This window comes from Dromiciops gliroides, chromosome 2 (genome assembly GCF_019393635.1).
Source record: "Dromiciops gliroides isolate mDroGli1 chromosome 2, mDroGli1.pri, whole genome shotgun sequence".
NCBI classification, from domain to species: Eukaryota; Metazoa; Chordata; class Mammalia; order Microbiotheria; family Microbiotheriidae; genus Dromiciops; species Dromiciops gliroides.
The window spans coordinates 364,204,251-364,228,672 of NC_057862.1; the positions used below are offsets into that span (position 1 = coordinate 364,204,251).

At 40.5% G+C, this 24,422-nt stretch overlaps 1 protein-coding gene across 10 annotated transcripts in view; it reads left to right on the forward strand.

The window, feature by feature from the left end:
- Positions 1 to 24,422, forward strand: part of PTPRT (protein tyrosine phosphatase receptor type T) — a 1,379,429-nt gene that overhangs the window by 1,207,792 nt on the left and 147,215 nt on the right. For all 10 annotated transcript variants that reach the window (XM_043980423.1, XM_043980419.1, XM_043980422.1 and 7 more), the window contains one exon: positions 15,417 to 15,565. In XM_043980423.1, the coding sequence (XP_043836358.1) occupies positions 15,417 to 15,565 (149 nt within the window). The remainder of the gene's footprint in view (positions 1 to 15,416; positions 15,566 to 24,422) is intronic.

Here is a 24,422-nt window from a genome sequence, read left to right on the forward strand (position 1 = left end):
ATATATATATGTTGCTCATAGAATGAGAAAAGAATTAGATTTGGCAACTTAAGGAATTCCATTGTACTTTGGGATAGTACTGATTGTTTCCTTACAAGTCTGAATTTAACTTTTTGTGATTTCCACCCATTGCTCCTAATTCTGTTTTCTGGGACAAAGCAGCGTAAGTCTACTATCTCTTCCACACTACATCCACAGAGACATTTTAACCTGGTGGGACAAGCATAGAATGAACAGATCTGGGTTCAAATCCCTGTTGTGTGACTTACTATCTAGGTGACCTTGGGCAAGTCAATTCACCTGATTTTCAGTTTTTTATCTTTAAGATAAGATCTTTAGAATAGGTGATCATTAAGGTCTTTCTCAACTGTCCATCTCTAATCTTATAATCTTTCAAATATGTGTATGTATATGTGCACAGCATACCCATGATATATACATATCTATCTATCTATCTATCCATCTATATCTCACATCCCTTTTTTCCAAATTTTCTTCTGTCCAGGCCAAAAATCCTCAGTTCTTTCAATAAGTCCCAATATAACATTAACTCAAGTCCCTTTACCAACCTGGCCATCCTCTGCCTAATCTTGAGATTTTCAATTCCTTCCTAAAATGTGACACCCTAAATTTGATGCAGTACTACATGGGTGATCTGACTGTCCCTTCTTATTCCTGGAGGCTGTATTTCTCTTAAGGCAGCCTATGGGTACAGTGGAAGCTTTCTGACCACCATATTAAGTTGTTGTCTCATACTGAGCTTCTAGCTAATAATCCCCAAGACCATCACCCAGACAAACTACTCCCCATCTCCATCTTATTCATCTTGTACTTGCAAAAGTGATTATTTGTACACAAGGATGTATCTTTACATTTATCGCTTTTAGGGTTCCTTCATTAGATTAAGTCCAGTTTTCTAGGGTATCAGGATTTTTCTGAATGTAGACAGTCATCCTTTCTAGCTTTGAGTCACGTGTTGATGTGAGAAACTTGCTATCTATGCTCACAGTCAGGTTGTCTATACAAATATCCAATAACACAGGGCCAAGGACAAATCTCTGAACGCTGCACAGGAGACTTCCTTCCAAACTGACATCAACTCATCAAATTGTTCTCCCGTGTGTGTTACAACCTTAGTTTATGCATGAAATAATACAGAGGGGGCGCAGCTAGGTGGCGCAGTGGATAAAGCACTGGCCTTGGATTCAGGAGGACCTGAGTTCAAATCCAGCCTCAGACACTTGACACTTAACTAGCTGTGTGACCTTCGGCAAGTCACTTAACCCTCATTGCCCTGCAAAAAAACCCAAAAAACAAAAATACAGAGAGGCCCATAGCCCTTATTGGAATTGAAAATTCTAAAGAAAATTCATTTTCACAAGGATAGAATTATGTTTTCTCAATGGAATGACCCAGAAGGTATGCCCTACCACGTGCTACGGGATCAATCCAAAAAAGCTGCAAGATCTTTGTTGCTCATAAGTTTATGAATGGACATGGGTGCTAACTTAACTTAGATGACCTAGAATTGCATTATGATTCTTCTTAAATAATAAGCAACCACACTGAGCATTGTTGTCTCTACTACTTCTAGGCCTGGTCTTTTTAATGTGCTCTTCTCATCCTTGCTATCCCAGAGTTACAAAGAATTTTTATATTCAGGGTGGAGCTCTAGAGTCTAAGAGTATTTGCCAACTCTGTTTGGAGTGTTGATGAGCACAATATTGTACATAGGATTTGAGTGTCATGTTTGGCTTATGGATCTTTCAAGCAATAGGACTTACCAGTTCAACACATGTTCTCAAAATAGCATAGTTTGGTAGAAAGAAAAATGAGTATGAATGGTAGCTCTGATGCTTATTAGATGTGTGATGTCAGATAAATCATTTAATCTCTCTCGGCCTTGGTTTCCTCATTTGTAAAAGTACAACTGGACGTATTATTGTTCAGTTGTTTCAGTTGTGCGTGATTCTTTGAGACTTTGTTTGGGGTTTTCTTGGCAAAGATACTAGAGTGGTTTGTCATTTCCTCCTCCAGCTCATTTTACAGAAGAGGAAACTGAGAAAAACAGGGTTAAGTGACATACCCAGGGTCACACATCTAGTATGTGTCTGAGTCTAGATTTGAACTCAGGAAGATGAGTTTTCCTGACTTCAGACTCTGTGCACTGTGCACCTTGTCAGCTAGAGTAGCTGACCTCTAATGTCTCTTTCCAGCTCTAAGCCCCTTGTCTTTCAAGTCTGGTAGTCTCCTTCCTATGAATTCCTTCTTCTGCGTTTTCACAAAATGGTGCTTTGAACACAGAGGCTGCATCTATCTGTGTATATAGAACAAAAGTGGCCCAGGAACTTAGAATAAGGAACCTGAACATAGGTGTTCACATCCTGGCTCCAACATTTCTCAGCAATTGGACCCAGAAAAGCCTGACCCTCAACTTCCCAATATGTTAAATGGAGATAACAATTGTTCTGACCCCTCCACAGAGTTGTGATGAGAGTACTTTGTAAACTATAAAGCTCTGGGGAGGTGTGAGTTGTCATTTTGATTTCTCTGCCCGCAAGTGAAGGCTGAATGTGTTTTGCTGTGGGTTTGTTTCTTTGTCCCTTGATTTATATTGTTTTATTTTCAAAGAATACGTTAGCCATTCATTTTCATTTCCTGTGGCGTCTGGAGATAGCAGGCATCTTAGATCACCTGCCTTTGTGTGGTTTTATTGGGGTTTCAGGCTTAGAAACTTCACATCAATCCTTGTGTATCACAATTATAAATGCTTAAAGTTAATGAACGCCGTCATGGCCCGATAAATAGAAATGTATCCAGCTGGAGAACAGTAGGTATGGAGAGATTTCAGGAAAGAGAGCACAATGAAATGGATGTTTTCTTTGTTTACTTTATTGAATTAGAGAAAAAAAACACATCACTCATGAATAGCAAGCAGGGTGTATCTATAAGTCAGTGTGGTTCTGTCACGTTAATTAGGGAAAATAAAAATAAATTTGTCCCCTCAGAAGGTGATACATTTTACTTAAATTGTAGAATGATTTTCATGCTTAAGTTGTACAGATTTTCCCCACGAAGGAATAGTCTTGTTTAGTTCCCCATGATTCCAAGAAACTTTTTTTTGTAAAGCCTGAGGACTTTAAAGAATGCTTCATCTTCCACACAGCTGCCAAATCAATATTTCTAAAAAGCAGAGCTGACCAGCTCACACCTGCCCCACCCCATCACCCAGAAATCTTCACCAGCTCCTTAGGCCTCTAGAATTAAAAATAAAACCCTCAGCCTCACATTTAAAGCTCATTACAGTTAGGTTCCCTATGCCTTTCCAGTCTTATGTCATGTTACTTCCAGTCACACACTCTCCATTCTGTTTGAATCGGCCAGAAAGCTTTTGCCTGTACATAACATTCCATCTCCCACCTTTGTTTAAGTGGCTGCTATATCTGGAGTTCACTCCCTTCTTTCCCTTGCCTCATAGGACCACTTTGTTGTTGTTTGTAGTTCAATCATTTCTATCTCTGTGACCCCATTTGGGGTTTCCCTGGCAAAGATATTGGAGTGGTTTGCCATTTCCTTCTATGGTTCGTTTTACAGATGGGGAAACTGAGGCAAACAGGATTAAGTGACTTGCCCAGAGTCACACAGCTAGTAAGTGTCTGAGGCCAGATTTAAACTCAGGTCTCCCTGACTCCAGGCCAAGTGTTCTATCCTCTGTTCCACCTAGTTTCCTTCAAAGCATAGATTAGATGCCTCTCCTAAGAGGCTTTTCCTGATCTCCCCCTATCTTGAATTATGAGTCCTGACTCTACCTTGAAATTACTTTGCATAGGTCTTATATTTACTTGTGTATACACACTATCCCTCTCTCCCACCTGACCAGCAAAATAGAAGTCCTTCCCTTGGGAGCAAGTATAGTTTTCTTGTTTTGTATTTGGGTCCCCTGGCCCAGGCCAGTGTCTTGCATTTAAGAAGTGTTTGTAGAATCAGATCATTGTCAGGATGAGCAGACACACAAACCACTTGAGCCTTTCTGCTAGGGCAGAGGGTGAGGTTATAGTGAAAAATGACCAAGAGCCAGAAGAGGGCTGATGAGACAGTCTCCCATTTCCTGTAGCTGCTTTAAACATTAGCCTTTGGAGTCTTTGCAAGTGAGGGGGGGCCCTAAGCAAGGCATGCCCTTCACACCTGTCCAGTTAGCTGCCGGTCTGCACCCTACCCCACCCCCATTCCCCAGGAAAAGGAGATTAGAGTCAGGCCTTTTTACATGCCAGCAGCCCACAGGGAGCCTTCCCTTGGCCGCTGTCAGAAGTGTCTAACATCGTTGCTCCTAGCCAGTGGGTGGGCTCCAACAGTCAAACCAAACACTGGCTTCCAAGAAAAAGCACAATCTGCCATCTTCAAACCTTCCCAAACTAGAACTGGCTATTGTTAGGCATGTTGTAATATATTATCTTGGATGGTTTAAAAAGGGGGGCAGCGTGTTTTTTTTTCTTCCTTGGCATTCCCAAGTGTTTCATTAGGAGGAACAAATTTAGTTAATCTCATTAACAAAAACAATATTGATGCCTTAATATGTATATAGCATATTTCCCTTTTAAAAAACGTTTTCATAGGAACTGAGATTTATAAGGATTTATATAGGATCTCAGAGATCATATACCTCTGAATTTCACTTAGAAGGAAACTGAGGCCCAAGCAGTGATATGACTTATCCTTGTTCACATAGGGAAGAACTGGCAAAAACAGAACTAGCCAGTAAGTAGTATAGTATATAGAGTGCTGAGCCTAGAGTCAGGAAGATCTGAGTTCAAATCTGGCCTCAGACATTTAGTAGCAGTGTGATCCTAGGCAAGTCACTTAACCATATTAATAATAACACTTTCTTCACTGGATTTCTGGGAGAATCAAATGAGATCATATTTCAAAGTATGGTTGTTGTTGCTGTTGTTCAGTTGTGTTTGACTCTTCGTGACCCCATGGACCATAGCACTTCAATACTGTCCATGGAGTTTTCTTGGCAAAGATACTAGAGTGGTTTGTCATTTGCTTCTCCAGTAGATTAAGGCAAACAGAGGTTAAGTGACTTGCCCAAGGTCACAGAGCTAGTAAGTTTCTGAGGCTAGATTTGAACTCAGGTCTTTTTGACTCCAGGTCCAGTGCTCTCTCCACTGCACCATATTGCTGCTTTCTTAAGTGCTAGTTATTATCAGTAACTCAAGTCCTCTAATTCCATACCAAATGTCCTTTCTATAATGCCATTTTTATTAAGCTCTCAGGATGAGCTTGGAGTTGTTCAGCAAGGAAATATCTTTTCATCATATTACCCACTCTCCTTTATTCATTCCCAATAACCTTGTACTACCTCTTCTACCTTTCTAGGTTCCAAACAGCTTTCACTGCTAAGCAGGGAGGAGGCGGTGATATAAACAGAATGTAGGGTGGGTGAGTGTGTCTAAGTGACTGTGGAGAAGTACCTAAGTAAACAGTGGGTTGAATCTAATAAGATAAAATTTAATAAGCATAAATTTCTATGTTTGAGTTCAAAATATCAGACCTCTACAGAAAGGGGAAACTTGAATATGTAATTCATATTTTTAAAAAAAGAGCTAGTTGCAAAAACATATGGGGGGAAAAATCCTGGATTTCTAGTCAAAGGATCTGGGTTCAAATCCCTGCTGGGCCACTTACTATGTTCATGACCTTGAGCAATTCATTGAACATCTCTAGGAATCCATTTCTTAAGTTTTAAAATGAGAAATCGAGCCCTGATCACACCACCTCTGGAGCACATCATTCATTTTCAAAAGCTTGGTCAGCTAACTGACTTGGGGGGGTGGGGCGGGACAATGAGGGTTAAATGACAAGCCCAAGGTCACACAGCTAGTAAGTATCAAATGTCTGAGGCTGAATTTGAACTCAGGTACTCCTGAATCCAGGGCCGGTGCTTTATTCACTGCACCACCTAGCTGCCCCTAGCTAACTGACTTTAATACTGTGACCAGAATAACATGGTACATGCGGATCAGTGGGAGGAACTGAGGTTCTTTAACGTGAAAAGAGAATCCTTAAAAGGAACTCTTAAGTATTTGAAGGACTAGAATATTATGAAAGGAGGATCTAAAAAAGAGATGAGAAAATTTACTTCCCTTCCTTCATCAGGCCAGGGACTATGGATGTGAGACATTGTCAAATTTAGTAATGGTGTTGGTTAGTTTAGAGGTAGTACATTTTTTTTCTTCATTTCTCTCTTTTTATCTTTGCTATTAGAAATGGCTCTTTTGGGTAGTGGAAGGAAGAGGGATATATTTTGAAATAAGGGTGATATAAAAATAAAACCAGCAGTAAAATATTAATTTGATTTTTAAAATATGAAAAGGCAATTATATGTATTTTGGTTTATCTAGAACTAGAACTAGGAACAATAATAACTTTGTTGTTGTTGTTCAGTCGTTGCAGTCACATCTGACTCTTCATGAGTCATTTGGGGTTTTCTTGGCAAAGATACTAAGTGGTTTGCCATTTCCTTCTCCAGCTCATTTTACAGATGAGGAAACTGAAACAAACAGGGTTAAGTGACTTGCCCAAGGTCCCACAGCCAGTAAGTTTCTGAGGCTGGATTTGAACACAGGTCCTCCTGACTCCAGACCCAACACTCTACCTACTGTGCCACCTAGCTGCCCATAAGAATAAGTAGGTAGCATTTATATAGTACTTCTTTAAGGTTTTCAAGGTGCTTTGCAGATATTATCTCATTTGAGCTTCAGAAGCCTACCTGTGAGGGTAGGTACTATATTATATTCCCCACTTTACAGATGAGGAAAACTGAGGCTGAGTGAAGTGAATTACCTTGCCCAGAGTTGTATATCTGGTAGGTAAGTGTCTGAGGCAAGATTTGAACTCAGGTCTTCCTTGGCTCCAGTTCTAGTGCTTATCATCCATGCTACCAGCTGCCATCTTTAAAAAAGAAATGATTGGGGGTGCAGCTAGGTGATGTAGTTGATAAAGCACTGTGCCTGGATTCAGGAGGAACGCCGAGTTCAAATCTGACCTCAGACCACTTGACACTTACTAGCTGTGTGACCCTGGGCAAGTCACTTAACCCTCGTTTGCCCCTCAAAAAACAAAAAAAGAAATGGTTTAAACTAGATGTCCTCTGAAGTCCCTTTCATTTTAATCTGTTATCCATGATAAGACCCACTTTAACCATCTGCAGTGTCATGATTTCACCTAAGCAACCATGAGCAGCACCTCCTGACACTGGTTTGTTGAGCAGCTGATTCTTGCCTGACCCACTCATTCATTTCTACCAATTTGTGTCTTGTTGTTTGCCGTTTGTTTGTCTTGGCAGACCTGCTAACCAACAGCTGCTCATTTTGGAAGCTGATCTGGAAGGGATTCTAGTGGAATGGGCTATTTGACCTACAAGGACACTTGAAGGTCAATTGAGCTCTAAGCTCAACCTTTTTTACAGTTAAGTCAGGCCCAGAGATGGGAATTGACTTAGCTGAGATCATGCCAAGAGTTAGTGGCCAAGAGAGGATGAAAGCAGACATATCCAGGCTCCCAGGATTCCCAGGCACTCTGTGTATCAGGTCCTTTAGTACAAAACTAAGGAGAAAGTCACAAAAGCCATGTTGTTCACAGCTCACATGAGGTCAATGCACCCCCCACACACAAACACACACAAATGTCTTAGCAAAAAGTATTCTCTAGTATTTCTTTTTTTTTCAATGACAATGAAATCTTATTGGATTCAGGAGGCTTTTTATATCAGCAAGGGAGTCCATGAATGTTAGGGTTGAGGAGCCCTACATTGGAGGCAGAGCCTAAGAACACAAAATCAGAGAAGGAGAGACCTTAGAACATAGATGTGAGAACTTGGAGAGACTTCACAGTAGCTTACGTGTCTATAGCTAAAGGTTTGTATAACAGTTTTATCCTCTTGTAAGATAGGTACTATTACCAGCCTCATTTTACAGATGAGAAAACTGAGTCTTAGGGAGATTAATGATTAGTGTTTGTGGTTGTATAGCTAGTAAGATTTTAACCCAATTTTTCCCAACTCCAAGCCTAGTGCTCAATTTCTTATGTTGCATTGGCTTTCTGAGGACATAGAATGCCAGCTATGTCAGCGATCTTAGAAACCATTGGGTCTGAATTTCATTGTATACAGGAAGAGAGCAAGGCCAAAAGGGTGTGGCAATATGGAATAAATGCTAAACTTAGAATCAGAGGACCTAAGATTGAATTCCAGCTCCACCATTAATTATCTACATAACCTTGGTCAAGTCACTCAAATTCCCTGGGTCTCAGTTTCCTCTTATAAAATCAGGATGCTGGTCCTAGATGGCTACTTGGTCCTTTCTAGCTCTAGCTCTCTGACCTAATGATCCCAGAGAGAGAAACAGATTTGCCCAATCATACATCCAGTCTCCACCTGCCCAGCTTATTGCTCTTTTTTGTTTTTGTTTTTTAATTTTTTTTGTCACAGTTGGTTTAAGTTACTTTTCCAGGGTCACACAGCTATTAAGTATCTAAGATAAGATTTGAAACTCAGGTCCTCCAGACTTCAGGGCTAGCACCTAGCTGTCGTGCTCATTGCTCTTTCAATTATACTGTGCCATTAGACAGGCAATCTCACTTGATGTCAGAAGAATGGTAGAACCACATCCCTCCCTCTCCCCCAATATCAGCAGATGCCTTATGGAAAAGACATGGCAAGAGTCACATCAGATATTCAAGTGTGAATGGACTCTGAGTTACATTCATGGAGGGCACACCCCCATCCATGAGATCACAGATACACCATCAGCAGTGGACTAATATCTCTAGACACAGCTTATTTTAGCATGTGCTCATTTATGATTGGACATGAAAACCCACTGTTTCCTATGTGAAGCAGTGACCCTGCACTGCTGGACTCTAGTCATCACTCTCTACCCTCTCATTCACAAAGGAAGCAACCAGGTCTAAGGGAATTGTTTCCTTTTCTGCATTCATGTATCACATGTGATCATTGTGCAAAGCTTAAGCATCAGAACTTTCTGTTTATTCTTCTCTGCCCTGGGTACCTCCTTGCAGCCTGGAAACTGTGAGGATCAATTGTAATGCTTCTATTTTCAGTCGAAAGAGCGGTCCACTGGCTGTCTGTTGTCTTTCTGACATAGCCTCTTACAGCCAGAGTTGCACATCCATTAATTCATCCTTAATGACATTTTGACATTTCAATCAGTTCATCAGATGTTCCTCTTATGAGACTCCTCTGCCAGTGCCTGTCCAGTCTGCTGGGTTGTTCAAGATGCATAATGCATGAGACAGACAGCTTTTCTGGGTGCCCTCTGACAGGCATCCCGCTTCCATGCTGGTTACACATTCTCAGTAACCCATGGTTGGCTAGTGATTGACACCAGTGCTTTCATGGCATTTGCATCTGGATGTTCCAGCTGTTGTATTTATGGGAGGCCGGTCAGTGAGGAAAACATGAGCCCTGTCACTGATGGGATGTATCTGTGGCTTGGAAATGACTTTTCAAGTGTGCAATTTGAGGCATAGAAAGAAGAATGTTCTCAAACATATCTAAAGACTTTGGGTCCAAAAAATGTCTGCCTCACTTCCTATGGGAATCACAAGACAAGCCCTTGGAAGAGTTTGAGACTGGGCTAATTGGAAGGTAAATGTAGCATCATGGAGAGCACTGGATTTCAAATAGATCAACCTGTATTTGAGATAACAACAACAAAAATATAGCATTTATTAATATTATTATTCATAAATATGGTATTTACAGATATCGAGTTGGCAGAGCACTCTACATATGTTTAACCTCATTTGATTCTCTTAACCATCCTGGGAAGTTAGTGCTATTATGGTCTCCATTTTACAAAAATGTAAAATCAGTGTCCCAACTCTGCATTTGGTAGCTGTTCCTATAATAGGCCTTCTTCTGAGCCGCAGTTTCCTATGATTTTAACAGGGTATAATAATACCAAGCCCACATGATTGTTGTGGGAGAAAGGTCTACTTTTTTAAGTGGTTGAATGCAATTGAAATGGCGGTCATGATTATAATGGTTGGTTTGTAGAGGAAAACAGCTAGCTTTAGAGATGGAGGGTACCTTAGGGATCATTTAGTCGAATCTCATTTTAAAGATGAAGAAACTGAGGCCCAGGAACATTAAGTAATTTGCCTAAAGTCACATAGGTAATAAGTGGCAGATCCTCTGACTCCATATCTACTGCCCTAATTGCTGTACTACACTATCTCTTGTGTGATTGGGTTTGGACAGTGGGAATGAAAGAATCAAAGTGATACTTTTGTGCAACCAGCCTAATGTTTTCATCACTTGCCTTTGCTAATTTCTACTAGAATTAGAAAGGAGGATCAGGAAGACTGTGATAGTGAAAATTCAGAATGGTGTGTGTGTGTGTATGTGTGTGCATATTGTGAAGCCTCATCTACAGTTTGTTATTGTTAAGTTGTTTCAATTGTGTCCAACTCTCTGTGACTCCATTTGGGGTTTTCTTGGTAGAGACACTGGCATACTTTACCATTTCCCTCTCCAGCTCATTTTACAGATAAATAATCTGAGGCAAATGGAGTTAAGTGATTTGCCCAGGTTCACACATCTATTAAAATGGTAAAAAGGGACTTTCTCCAGTCCAGAGTGTTAACAAAAGAAAAAAGAAAAAGGGAGGACTGAAACCTTAGTCTTAGGGGATACCCACAGTTCGGTTTGGAATAATATGGCAAATAAAGAGATGAAAAGCAAAATTTTAAAAATCTCTCATTTAAATTTGGGAATAGGATAATGACCAAGGCACTTAGGGAAATAGAGTAACTCTTTCTAACCCCATAAGTGTTTCTCTGACCTGTTGGAGTCCATCTCATTAAAGTAGGGGGTAAGGTCACTACTGAGAGAGAGAAAGGGAAGAGAGAAGAGATCCAGAACATTGACAATGTGGAGCTTGGCAGGAAGTGTTGAGAGCCAAGTTACATTAGACATCATGAATGTATAATGGGCCAGGGCTGTACAGTTGTGCTTCCTCAAATCACAGCTCAGAAAAAGGATGGGGGAGGAGTGATTCAGGGTCAGGGCTTGGTATGGCAGACATGGCAGAAGGCCAAGGAAGCAACAACATTAGGAGTGGTGGTGAAGCCAGCATTCATTTAGTTGATTCTCAAGTCATGGCTGGGTAGGATGTCTGCGGGATCCAGGAGGAAACCAATTGACTGGGGGAAGTGAGGGGAAGAATTGAAGTCTCAGAGAAAGAAGAGAATAAGCTCATTGCACATGGGAGGGTGGACAATGTGAAGAGGGTGTGGTCTAAGGGAAGCCTGGTTTCAACAGACCTGGGTTTGAGTCCCCGATGTAGCATTTCCTTGAGATGTAACTTTACACAAGTTGCTTAGATTCTCTGATTCTCAATTCCATTATCTATAAAATGAGGATCAAAATATCTGTACTTCTCACCCTTCACAATCTGCTTCTGACCGATCTTTTCAGGCTCATTTGACGGTCCTTTCTTCTCCTGCACTCTACATTTCTGTCCTTCCTGATGTTCCCTCAGTATAAGAACCCATGTCCTACTCTGTGCCTTTGCATAGATAGGTGTATCCCCTGTGCTTGGAACACTTTCCTTTATCACCTTCTCTCCTTTCTCTCATTACTCAAGGGATTCGAGGTTCAGTTCAAATGCTAACTCCTACAAAGAGATTTTTTTTCCTGGTTTCTCCAATTGTTAGTTCTCCCTCCTAAGGTTTTTTGCATTTATTTTGAACATATTTTAATTTGCATACCTATATACATGTTGCCTCCCTCCAGTAGAATGTAAACTCTTCAAAGATTGAAATATTTCATTTTCTAAAACAAAAGAAATATCTTTGTATTCCTAGTGCTTGGCATGATACCTGGCATACATTTGTGTTTGTTGAACTGAATTGAATTGGAATTGATATCTCTGAAGGTTCTGGAAAAGCAATACTAAGACTCTTGTTGCAGATATTTCCAGATGCAAATATTCCAGGTCACAAATTGGTCTCCAGTAGGATTGGACCTGCTTACTTTCTCTTTTTAAAAAACAAATAGTTTTCATCTCATATGCATATTTCCTCCACTAGAATTTAGAATTGGGAATGTATTGTAACAAAGAGACCTGAATATTTTGGTTCAACAGGACCTAGAAGATGCTTGTGAATGAAAAAATTCATATATTTCCATAAATGTCTTTCTTACTACCATATCCTCTATCTCAAGCTGGTCTCTGTTCCTTTCTAGCTTGGTGATTAACTCTCCTTTTTGTTTTTCATTTCATGCCCTTCTTAAATGGTATGAACAGAGCTGGCTTAATTGAAAATTGGCCACATTTTTATTTTTTGTTCCTTTCTCTGTCATCTTATTCCAAACCTAAGTCTGAGGATCCCACAAAACTTATTCATCATCAGTGAATGCCGTGATGAGAGTAGTGGTGATAGATTCCCTTGTATAGCCGCTGTGATTTTATAACATTTTGAATATTACACCCTCTTTGAGCAGAGAGAGTCTAGCAATGTAATTTCAAGTCATCTTTTCTGAGCAGTCTGCCTTCATTTCTTGATACCAGAACATCTAGAGGAAAAGTGAAAAATTCATCCATGCCATTAGACAGATCTCCAACCATCCACCCACTAACTCATCATCATCATCATTCATTTATCAAATGCCCACTCTGAGTTTTGCACCAGGCACATAGCTAGCATATTACACAGCACATAGTAGATACTTAAAATGCTTTTTGAATGAATGAAGTTGAATAACTAGAATACAGACCCAACCCTCACAGAGTTTACAGTCTAGTTGTTCTAGCTTTGAGATATACCTCAAAAATTACCAAAATATTTTGAAGCTACCAGGTGGTCATTGGTTGAGTTCTTGCCTTTTTATCTGGATGTGTCCCAAACATGGCCATGCTATGCCATTATTCCTAGAACTAAGGATGGACTTATTTCTCTAGAAGCCAATGATCTATGTCCCAGACCAAGTTCCTGTTGGAATTCCATAATGCATGGGATAGGTTGGTCAACAGTTCTACCTCTAGGAAAGTCGCTGTCCCTGGTCCCTATTCTTTTCTAGTTTGGTGGTTAACTTCCTTTTATTGACTTTCTTTTTATTTCCTGCTGAGATAACAGAGCAAAGCTGGGGCTGGAACAGTGACTCCATAATATATCTTTTCAAATTCCTGATTAAGAAGGTCACATATACATTTTTAAACACTTTACTTTCTGACAATAAATGAAGAATGAAAGTTTCAAATGCCACGCACAGCAGAGATATGCATTATTCTTTCATACTCCCTCACCCTGCCTTAATGACTCCCTTTGACAAAGAGGCCCATTTCTGGACCAATGTGTCATCTATAAATGGTGATCTCCAAAGCAAAGCCCATCATAGAATAGTACAGATCTCTGATATAGGTGCTGGTATTGGAATAAAGCAGATGACACTGGACTTATAATTGCCAAGACCTGGGTTCAGCCCTTGGCTCTGTGGGTCTCTAAACTCTGTAAGCTTCAGTCTACTTGTATGTAAAATGAAGAGAACAATACCTACACTGTATATCTCATAGAGCTAGGAGAACAAAATGCAAGGATATACATGAAAATGCTGTGTAACTCAAGAGCTACATATGCATGAACTTTTATTACTCCATTCATTCATTCATTCCAGCTCAGCAAACATTTATTAAATGTCTGCTGTGTGCAAGACTGGGCATAAGGGATATGGAAAGCAAATGAAGCAACCCTTATGTCAGAGAGCTTATAGTCTCCTGGGAAAATATTGCAAGTACGTGAGTAAGTAAGTACACTGTAGGATGTGAAAGAGGAAAAGGAGAGATTAGACAAAGTGCACCAGGAATAGTAGAGGAAGAAGGATAAACTAACTGCTGGGGGGGGGGGGGAATTAGGAAAGGCTGCCTGAAGGAGGTGGTACCTAGACTGAGATGGAAAGATAATAAGGAATCTGAAAAGGGGAAATGGAGAGGGAATAGAAGATGGCCTGTTAGAATGCACAGACATAGGAGATGACGTGTTGGGTTTCATGATCAGGTAGTCAGACCAGTTTTGTTGGAATGAAAAGTGAATGGGGTGGGAAAGGGGAGTATAAAAACTGCTGGAAAGGAAAATTAGAGTCAGGTTATAGAGAACCTTCAATGATCAGCTGAAGAATGTATGTTTTAACCCAGAGGCAGGTAGGAGCCATGGAAGGATGTTGAGTGTTCATTAACAAGTGTTTGTTAGGTTCCTGTAGTATGCACGGATGGGCTCTGCTATGGTTAGTGAAGACCTTGTCCCTGTGTGCATGGAACATTCCATCTAGTCAGATAAGACACAAACACAGGGAGCTGTAATACCTAATCTTGCAGGAAAAGTGAAATAAAGGGATACAAAGTAAAAGCTTTTAAGTATTAAGTCAGGCAGACCCATCCAACATTCTACTCCCAAGTGACCTCCTAGCCAAAGCACTTTACTTTGTGCCTAAAGAGGAATCTTCATCCTGTATAGGTAGGAATCAAAGTCAGTTTCTGCTCTTCTCTGATCCAAGTTAATAAAAAATTCTTCTCAAACTGAGATTTACTTAGCAAGCTCCTTTCATGACAACGGGCTGCAGGATTATATGCCAGATTAAATAATAATGATAACCCACATTTGTATAATACTTCAAGTTTTAACAAAATCCCTGTCTCATGAATATTAAGTGGGGTAGGTAGGGCAAGTATTCTTCTCCCCATTTTGCAGATGAAAAACTGAGGCTCAGAGTGGGAAGTGGCCATACACAGAGTTATAGTTAGTAAGACTGACCCACATTATAGCATGAGGAACTGTATAGGATCTCAGAGATCAATTAGTCCGCTTTTACCATTATAATGATGAGGAAACTGAGGCACTAAATAATCAAATGACCATTTGATCACACAAATGGTATATAGCAAAGCCAGGAATCAAGCCCACATCTTCTTGCTCCCACCATTGCACGACACCACCTCAATTCTCCTGACTATATCCATCATTCTTTCCTTTCTAATCTCACTTGAGAAGCTATTAGCGCTCAATACCATAAAGTCCCCTTTCTCTTTGAGAGCGAATAGAACAACAAACATTGTGAAATGGTCAAATGATCCCTTGTTCGGGCCTCCAGTACACATTCCACGGATGATTATTGACATCACAAGATTGAGCAGCCCTGGAGCTCAATGTCTCCTCTCTCAATGTCTCAGTGTCTCCCTGTCTCCTCTGTCCTCATTTTTATTGTTTGCACGAGTCCTGAATGTGAATCCAAGCTCAGACCCCCAAAGAGTTGAATCATAGCTACTTTTCTTTTCACCCTGATTCAGCTGAAGAAAGCTGACCATGGTTTCTCCTCTTTTGAAATTACCTTCAAGGAAACTAGCCAAGAAGCAGAAGGAGACTCAGAGCAGCACCCAGCGGGAGATGGGTCCAGTGGTGACGACCGACAAGACCAGCACCAAGCTGAGTGCCACTCGGAATGAAGAAGGATTTTCCTCCAGCACTCAGGACGTGAATGGATTCAGTAAGTAGAACCTTCCTGTTAGCAATAGCAAAGTCTCTTTCCCATGGGCACCATTATTCCATGCCTAGCAAAGGACGTTCTTGACAAGATCCAGTGTTCTTACTGGTGGTGAGACTGTTGGCGATTTTAAACCTTCCCAACTGAAGTATATTGGGAAGAAACTAGATTGAGAAACCATACCCTTGGGTCTTCTTATTCCTACAAAATAAAAGACTTGTTACATACTTGTCAATTAATGCTTTTCATCAGACTTTGACCTGAATGAAGCAATTATAATAATTGCAATTATTATAAAGCTGCTAGGTGGCACAGTAGAGAGAATACTGAACCTAGAGTCAAGAAGACTCATCTTCATGAGTTCAAATCCAGCCTCAGATATTTATTAGCTCTGTAACCCTGGTCAAGTCACTTAATCCTGTTGGCCTTAGCTTTCTCATCTGTAAAATGAAGTAGAGAAGAAAATGGCAAACTATTCCAGTCAGTATCTCTGCCCAGAAAACCTCAAATGGGTCACAAGAGGGATTGAAATGACACAGCAAAAATAATTATTGTAATAACACCCATTTTAGATCACTTTATCATTTACGAAGCACTTTCCTCATAACCACCCTCTGAGTTAGAAAATGCAGGGATCACAATCCATTTCACAGGGGAGAAAACTAAGGTGCCCAAGGATTAAGTGACAGGCCAAGAGCACACAAATGCAAAGGGGTGTGTAGAATAGTAGATCCACCTGGGTTGATGCTAATAGGTGGAGCAAAGATGTATCTTAGACAGCTGTTTGTGCCCAGGCAGGCTTTTATAAAGTAATGATGACATTTTTCTCAAATTTATTAGCAAAGTAAATTTCTTTCTTTCAATTCAATTCAACAAACATTTGGAAGACAGGTTGACATGTGGTGGAATGGTAGGTAGCATAATGAATAGACCTCTAGACTTGGAGTTAGAAAGATCTGCCTCAGACATTTATAGCTATGTGACCTTGGGTGAGTCACGTGATCTCTCCTGGTCTCAGTTTTCCCATCTACAAAATGGGGCTGATGATAATAATAACCCCTATTTCATAGGGTTGTTAATGAGATGATATATGTAAAGTGATTTGTAACCTTTAAGACTATATAAATGCTAGTTATTATTTCTTTTTTCTTTGTTTTTGGTGAGGTAATTGGGGTTAAGTGACTTGCCCAGAGTCACACAGCTAGTAAGTGTAAAGTGTCTGAGACCGGATTTGAACTCAGGTCCTCCTGACTCTAGGGCCGGTGCTCTATCCACTGCGCCACCTAGCTGCCCCTAGTTATTATTTCTTAAAGACTCTTCTTTGCCAGGCACTGTGCCAGGTGCTATGAATACAAAATAAAAAGCAAATAGTCCCTGCCCTCAGTTGGAGGCTATGGAGTGGCAGGCACCATGTACAGACATAAGTAAATTTAAAATATTTACATGCTAAGTACAAAGTCATATGTGCAATAACAATTAAGAGCATCAGGGAAGACTTCTTGGAGGAGGTGACTCGTGACTAGCACTTTGAAGGGAGCTTGAGGTTTTAGGGTCTTAGAGGTCTGGAGGGAGAACATCCTAAAGGGAAAGGTGGGGGAAGGCCCCACTTTGGCAAAGTTATGGAGTCTGGATGTAGAATGTTGCATCGTGGGCTAAAATGAATTTAAGCATGTGTGAGAGGGAGTGATGTATAATCAGCCTGGAGAGATAGCTAGGAGCCAGATTGTGAAGAGCTTTTAATGCCAATCAGAGGAGTTTGTATTGTGCATTCTGTTTGCATAAACAAACAATCCTTTTCCTGTCCCCACCCCCACCCCTTATGGCTTCTCATTTGTCCTCGTGTCCACGGGGCTCCAGATGTCCAGTCATTAGCTCTCCTCAGTCTGCCCTGTCAAGCCAGTTTGCACTTGTCTGATCTAGTCCTCCCCAAAGGAGCTGTTCTCCTCAAAGTAGCCAGCCGGGCAGTGAGCAGAAGGAGAGAGGAGGACAGCAAATGGGAGAAGAGGGCCCCCCAACAGGATCTTTGTGTTTGGCCAGGGTATAACCAACTTCCATTCCTTGTTCACTGGAGTCTTGACCACTCTTAGCTCCCACTGGCCAGCCTGAGGTTAACAGGGTTCAGGCCTCATTATTCTGCTTATTTGGCCAGAATAATGATAATAATGTCAGCATATATAACACTATTACATTTTCAACTTCCAAAAATTTATAAGAAGATTATTTTATTCAACTTGTATATCATCTATGAGGCGCCATGCTAAGAACCCTGGACCTCAAGTCACAAGGTTTGAGTTTGAATACTGACTGTACCTTACTACCCTGTGTAACCCAAAGCGAGTCATGTAACCTCTATGGACCTCCATTTTCTCATGGGCGGGGGGGGGGGGGGGGGGGGAAGGAGCGGGAAAAAGGTTCCTTCCAGCTTTCAATCTCTTACACTATGACTCTCTCATTTCTTCCAGGAAGCTCTTATACACATTAGGGATCTCTCCCTTCTCTAAAATGCCATGCACACACTTAGCTGATGCTTACAGTTTCTGTCTACCCATCCAACAGATTGTTAACTCCTAGAGGTCAGGAACAGTTTTCATTTTGTCTTTTATATCCAGTGCCTAGAACAGTGTTTGGCATATTGTAGGTGCATGTGTGAATGAATGAAGATTGTTTATTAGGCATTTACTATGTACCAGTCACTCTGCCAAATACTTGGAACAGATAGAAGCAGAGCAGTCCCTGACCCCAAGGAGCTTACGTTCAAATGTAAAGACAACAAACATAGGAGATTAATGGCCCGCCAGAGAAGGGAGCTATGGTCTGGCTAGTGAATAGAATGACAGGGCAATCCACTGATGGACATTTTCCATTGACAATAGAAGTGTTGATTTGCTTGTAGTTTTCAGATCAAGAGGCAGAAAGGTGGAGAGGGGGTGTATTCACAAAATTAGAGTGGAAAATGACTGAATAAAGAGGAGTCTACATGGTCTCAGGAAGGGCCTAGCTGAGTGACTTAATAAGTTCTTGTTAGATTGAATTTCAGTGAATGGAATTAAGTGCGGGAGGTTGTATGGGTGGACTTACAGGCACATAGATTTAGAGTTGGAAGGGACTTGGGAGGCCATCTCTCTGACAAATGAAGAACTAACTTAAGTGACTTGGTCAAGCCCATACAGATACCTTCAGCAGCTAGATAGGAGGGGATTGGGAAGAATGGAGAGAAGACAAAAAATTAGGGAGCTATGTAAAGGGAATAGAAAGAAGGGTTGGACTAGCAATGACTTCCATGACCCAGACAATCTGTATGAGCTGTTTATTTGCTTTGGTCATTTATTTGGACAAGCCATTAAATCACTCTGAGCTTCAGTTGTCTCATATATAAAATAGTCCTTCCCTGGTCAATCTAAATGTTTGGGGAAGGTGAGGAGAGGTATATCACATGAGAGCAAGGGTATGAAAGCAATTTGGCAAGCTGCTATCCTTTCCTCTAAGAACTGCATGGCCAAGGGCTGAACTTAGATGCAGGAGGAATTTTTTAATATATTTGGTAAATGCCCATGGAGGACTTTGGTTGTAATCAATCTCTGGTTATTTTTTTAAAGCCATAAAATGTGATCTTGGAATTTCAGATGTCTTTCTCCCAATTTAACAGCTAGGCATTGAACCCAAAAGAGGGGAGAAAAAGATTAAGCCTCCCTTCCCACAGGATCTTTAAGTACTTGACTCAAAAATTTTCTTGTTCTTAAGAGACTCTCTGAAGTCTAGGATCTTAAAGTTTAAAAAATATATTGTGGGGGCAGCTAGATGGCGCAGTGGTTAAAGCACCGGCCCTGGATTCAGGAGTACCTGGGTTCAAGTCCGGCCTCAGACACTTGACACTTACTAGCTGTGTGACCCTGGGCAAGTCACTTGACCCCAATTGCCTCACTAAAAAAAATATATATATATACTGTGCCCTGTTCTAGAGAACAAAATGTACTTATTAAGTATTTAGTAAACACCTGTTATGCACTAGGCACTATCCTGAGCCTTGAGGATGCAGGGACAAAAAAAAAAACTGTCCCTACCATTAAGAGACACTCCCCCAACCCCCACCCCAAGACCAGGATAAGCCTGAATATGTTACCAAAAAAGCAATGTGGGAGAAAAAGATGAAAAAAAAAATTCTATCCAATTGAATTAAGTGTCTGAAGGAGCCAGAGTCAACCTACCCAAGTGAAAAATTATCTTGATTCAATTTACTGGCAATGGTTGGGGAAAAGTTTTAAATCCAGTGGCTGATTTGGTGTAATCATTAAGACACTCCATATGCATTTGAATCAAGCAAAGTTTCTAGATTCTGTCAGAATATTTGGTGCTGCCTCATCAGACATAGCACAGAAAAGATATGGGTTTTTTTTTTCTGTTAACCCTGGAATGCATCAGATGCCTCTTAGCATGCCCCGTGAAATCATTTTGATGAATGTTTATAAAAACTTAAGCAATGCTTGCTCTTGAAATGTAGAAATTGCTTCTGAAATTACCTTGATGTATATCAAATTGAATCTATTTTTATGGTATTAGGGAAGAGTGTCTGATTTCAGTACTGGTGGCTTTTGGAAGCACGGAGATCTCTTGTAACGGTGAGAAAAGTCAGATTACTCTGCAAACTGAATAATTGTCACTCCGGAAAAGATTAGAGGAGAACATACCCTGAGAACTTATTTCATTATTTCCTGTGCTGTCCCTAGTCTAATTGAAATTCTGCTTTTTACTGTGGGGGGCTTGCTTTTGGCATTATTTCTGTGAAGAAAATCCTAAGAATTTCAATAGCCTCAATTCCATCACAGCACTGGAAAGCCCAGAAGTCATCACAGGGGTCCCCAATGGCTCCACTGCTTGTTGCTCCTGGTTGGGATGTTGTCCTGCACCAGGCCACAGTTTCAGAATTTTTCAGATGCCCAAGTCAAACATTTATTTGTTTCAGGGACCAACAATTGGGTATTGGCTTTTATTGAACAAAATAATTGTTTTTAATCATCATCTACATTTGCTTTTATTACTCTGCTGTAATTTCATCATAAAATCATGTTTGTAGAACCAGAAGGGACCTCAGAGGCCATCTAGCCTAACTCCATCATTTGGTAGATGAGGAAACTGGGGTCTAGAAGGGCCCAGTGACCTGCTCAGGACCACACAGGGAATAAGTAGCAGAGCCAGGTCCAGAACACTCCAAATGCAATGTTCTTTTCCAATTTTCCATGGGGTCCAGAGATGGAGCATTGTGTGAGAGAGAAAGCAGGGAGGCTAGTATTACTGGATCTCATGTGTATACATGTGTGTGTGTAGAGACAGACAGAGACAGAGACAGAGAGAGAGAGAGAGAGAGAGAGAGAGATTCTTGCACTGGTGAAAGGAGTTTCTAATCCATATGAAATCATAGATCATTCGAGCATATGTATAAAAAACAGCTTCTTTGTGTCTTGCATACCGAGTATCATTTCCTCCTTGTTTATTTTCTATCCAAAGAAAAATACTTCAAAGCAAATCTTCGTTGAATCCCAATTACTTGGGTACTGATGCTTGGTTTGGGGGAATATTTGCTTTACCTCCCTCTCTGGAACAATATTTGATTCCCCTGAGGTTTCCGGTGGAGTCATAGGACCATATATTTAAAGCTGGAAGGGGCCTTAGAGGCTATCCAAGTCCTACTCTCTCATTTTACAAATGAGGAAGCTGAGATATAGAGAGAAAATAGGCAACTGCTCAAGGCCACATAAGCAGAAAGTGACGGAGCCAGTATTTGGGCCGAGGTCTCCTAGCTCCTCATTCACTTCCCTTTCTAATACATTATGACACCTTAGGCAGAGATGGAGATAGACAGAGGAGGAGACCATTACATGGCATGAAGAATGATGCAGGCAAATATGTAGAAGAATACAGCAAAATACTGAAAATGATAAGCAGTTTGGTAGGGCTGAAATGGAGTGTGTGCATTTCTTATTCCAGCACACGACTCTCTGTTGGGGCAGCAGAAATAACACTAGATTTGGAATCAATCAGAATATCACATTCTATTTCTGCCACTTAGCTAACTAAATTAGGAGATTTTAACCTTTTTTGTGTCATGCATCTTTTTTAGCAGTCTGGTGTAGCTTCAGAACCAACCCATTCTTCAAATGATGTTTTTCAATATGAAAGATAAAATATGTAGGATTGCAAAGAAAGACAATTATTTTGAAATGTAGTTTTCATTTTTTTTAAAGCTCACAGACCTCAAATTAAGGACCCTGCACTAGATGGTCCATTGGTATATTTTGACATTCTCTAAGCCTCAGTTTCTTATCTGTAAATTAGGCCAATAAGATTTGCATTGTTTATTTCACAGGGTAAGCAAGAGAAAAATGTGTGCATATTGTTAACTTTAACTTTATTTTTCAACTTTCAATGACCCAAGAGTTGCTGTGGCTAGAAAAAAAAAATCTATCAACCAGCCACCAGTCAGCCAGCAAGCTTTTATTAAGTGCTTTAGTATATTCTAGGCACTAGGGTAACTTTATCAGGCCTTTAGGAAGATGACTTAGGTAGCTGATGGGAGGATGGACCAAAAAAGGGCAAGACTTGCAACAGAGAGACCAATTTGGAGGATGTTAGAAAAGTCAAGGCAAGGTTGTAAGGGTCTAAGCTAAGGTGGTAGTTGTGTGAATGGAGAGGAGATGATATCAAATCTTGTGGAAGTAAAAATGACAAGATTTGGCAACTGATGCATTAGTCTCTTGAAACTTAGCTAGGCTGGTTCTCATGTGACCCACACCCAGTCCATTACCAAACCCATACAGAAAGCCTTTTTTCAAATGCATATGACCTGCAAGAGCTTGGGCTCTGCTAGGGAAACCTTCAAGAACCCAAGACCATCTTTATTCTATGAGGAGGCATTAGAGTGGGCCTTTTGTGAAGGAAAAATGTCAAAGCACTCTCCCAGTAGAAGCCATCATTATTAGAAAAGGGCGCTTTTTCAGGAATCTTAGAGACCAGTAGAAATCCTTGTCAGAAGAATTTCACAGAGCAGTATGCGGTGTGAATAAGCAAGCAGAATTTTATCCCTGATTATTTTGGGGGTAGGGGGTATGTTATATAATTAAAGAGGTCAAACCATAAGAAAAAAATGTACTGAGACATTTCCATAGTGGGAGACAGATATGATTTTTAAAAAATAATGAATCCAATTCAGCCCAAATGTAAAGCTATTTCACAGAAATACACAAGGCTTTTGATGGAACTTCCTTAACTTTATTAGCCTTTAGCATTCATCCAGTGCAACATAATAAGGCATGGGCTTGTGGTTAATCAATATAGAGAACTCCCTGAGGAGGAAAGCCCCTCTACAGTCACAATTCAGCACCTTGTTTACAATTGATTGTCTTAGATAATTTCCTGGAGTGCTGAGAAATTAAATGATTTGCCCAGGGACACAGAACATATGTCAAGAAGTCAGATGCAACCAGGTTGTCCCAGCTCTCAGACCAGCCCCATCTCCACTGTGCCATGTGACTCACTGAAGTGATCATAAAAACATGCTCCTGAGAAGATCCAGGCCCATTCTGGGCCTCAGAAGTACTTATCATGCTGATGTAACTTTAAGAAGACTCCAAGAATATCCCAAGAGATTGGGGATAATGAAAACTTCACAAGATGGGAGGGCCCTAGACAAAGCTTTTTCCCCAAAGGATTTTCCATTTGTAGACTCCTTTAAAAGTCAGGTTTACTGCTGAGAATCAAAAGGCATGTAGAAATGTAAATAAATCTGTCAATGTAATAGGCACCAGGTTGCCACTAGGATCATAACCCCTAGAGCTGGAAAGGACCTCAGAGACCATCTGATCCAACTCTCGGTGGTAGGATCTAAACCAAGTGACTCTAGAGCTAGTGGTCTTTCCATTGTCCCATGATGTTTCAGGTCTGTATACTACAAGTGCTGCCTTACATTTAGCCTAAATGTAGAACAATACAAAAGTTGGAGTGGGAGAAATTTCCAAGGGAACATGTTAAAGTTTCACTTTATATATGGAAGACCTACAGATAAAACCAACTAAGCATGAATAACCCCACATGCAGATAAGAATGGGAGAGCCACAGAAGGCTAACACCAGAATGTCCCTGAAAAATAATCCGTTCCAGCATTTGATTTTACAGGTTGGAAAACTGAGGCCCCAAAATGGGGAACAATTTCTTCAGGGTCATGCAAAAAGGAGAGGAGGGGTGTGGATTACTGACCAGCTAAAATCTTTACATGAATATTTATATTGATGTTCAAAACAAACAACCATGTCTTACTGGTATATAAATGAAACATGAAATAGGAAAAGAAAATATTTGTTCTTAAAGAACTTATAAAATAAATATTTTAAGGAATGTATGAAAAACTTAAATCAAGATCATAAGTGCTTAGATCATATTTCTGGACCAGCTTCCCCTGCCTCTTTTTGGTTCTAGTTATACATTAGTTCAGAGGAGCTTTCCCATGTTCCTCTGATTCTTTTTCTCCACTTTTATTTTTTATTCTGAACTTAATGAACACCAAAAAGATAGCATTTCTGTATACAAACTAGAACACCAAAAAGAATTTTATATGAAGCTATGAATCTTTTCCATGGCATTTGCTTTTTTTATATAAGCATATAATATGTTCTACCCTTTACTTTCCACACCATCCTGATTTTCCATCCTTCCTATGGAACTTCTTTCCATACATTTGTGGGGGGCAGCTAGGTGGCACAGTGGATAGAGCACTGGCCCTGGATTCAGGAGGACCTGAGTTCAAATCCGGTTTCAGACACTTGACACTTACTAGCTGTGTGAGCCTGGGCAAGTCACTTAACCCTCATTG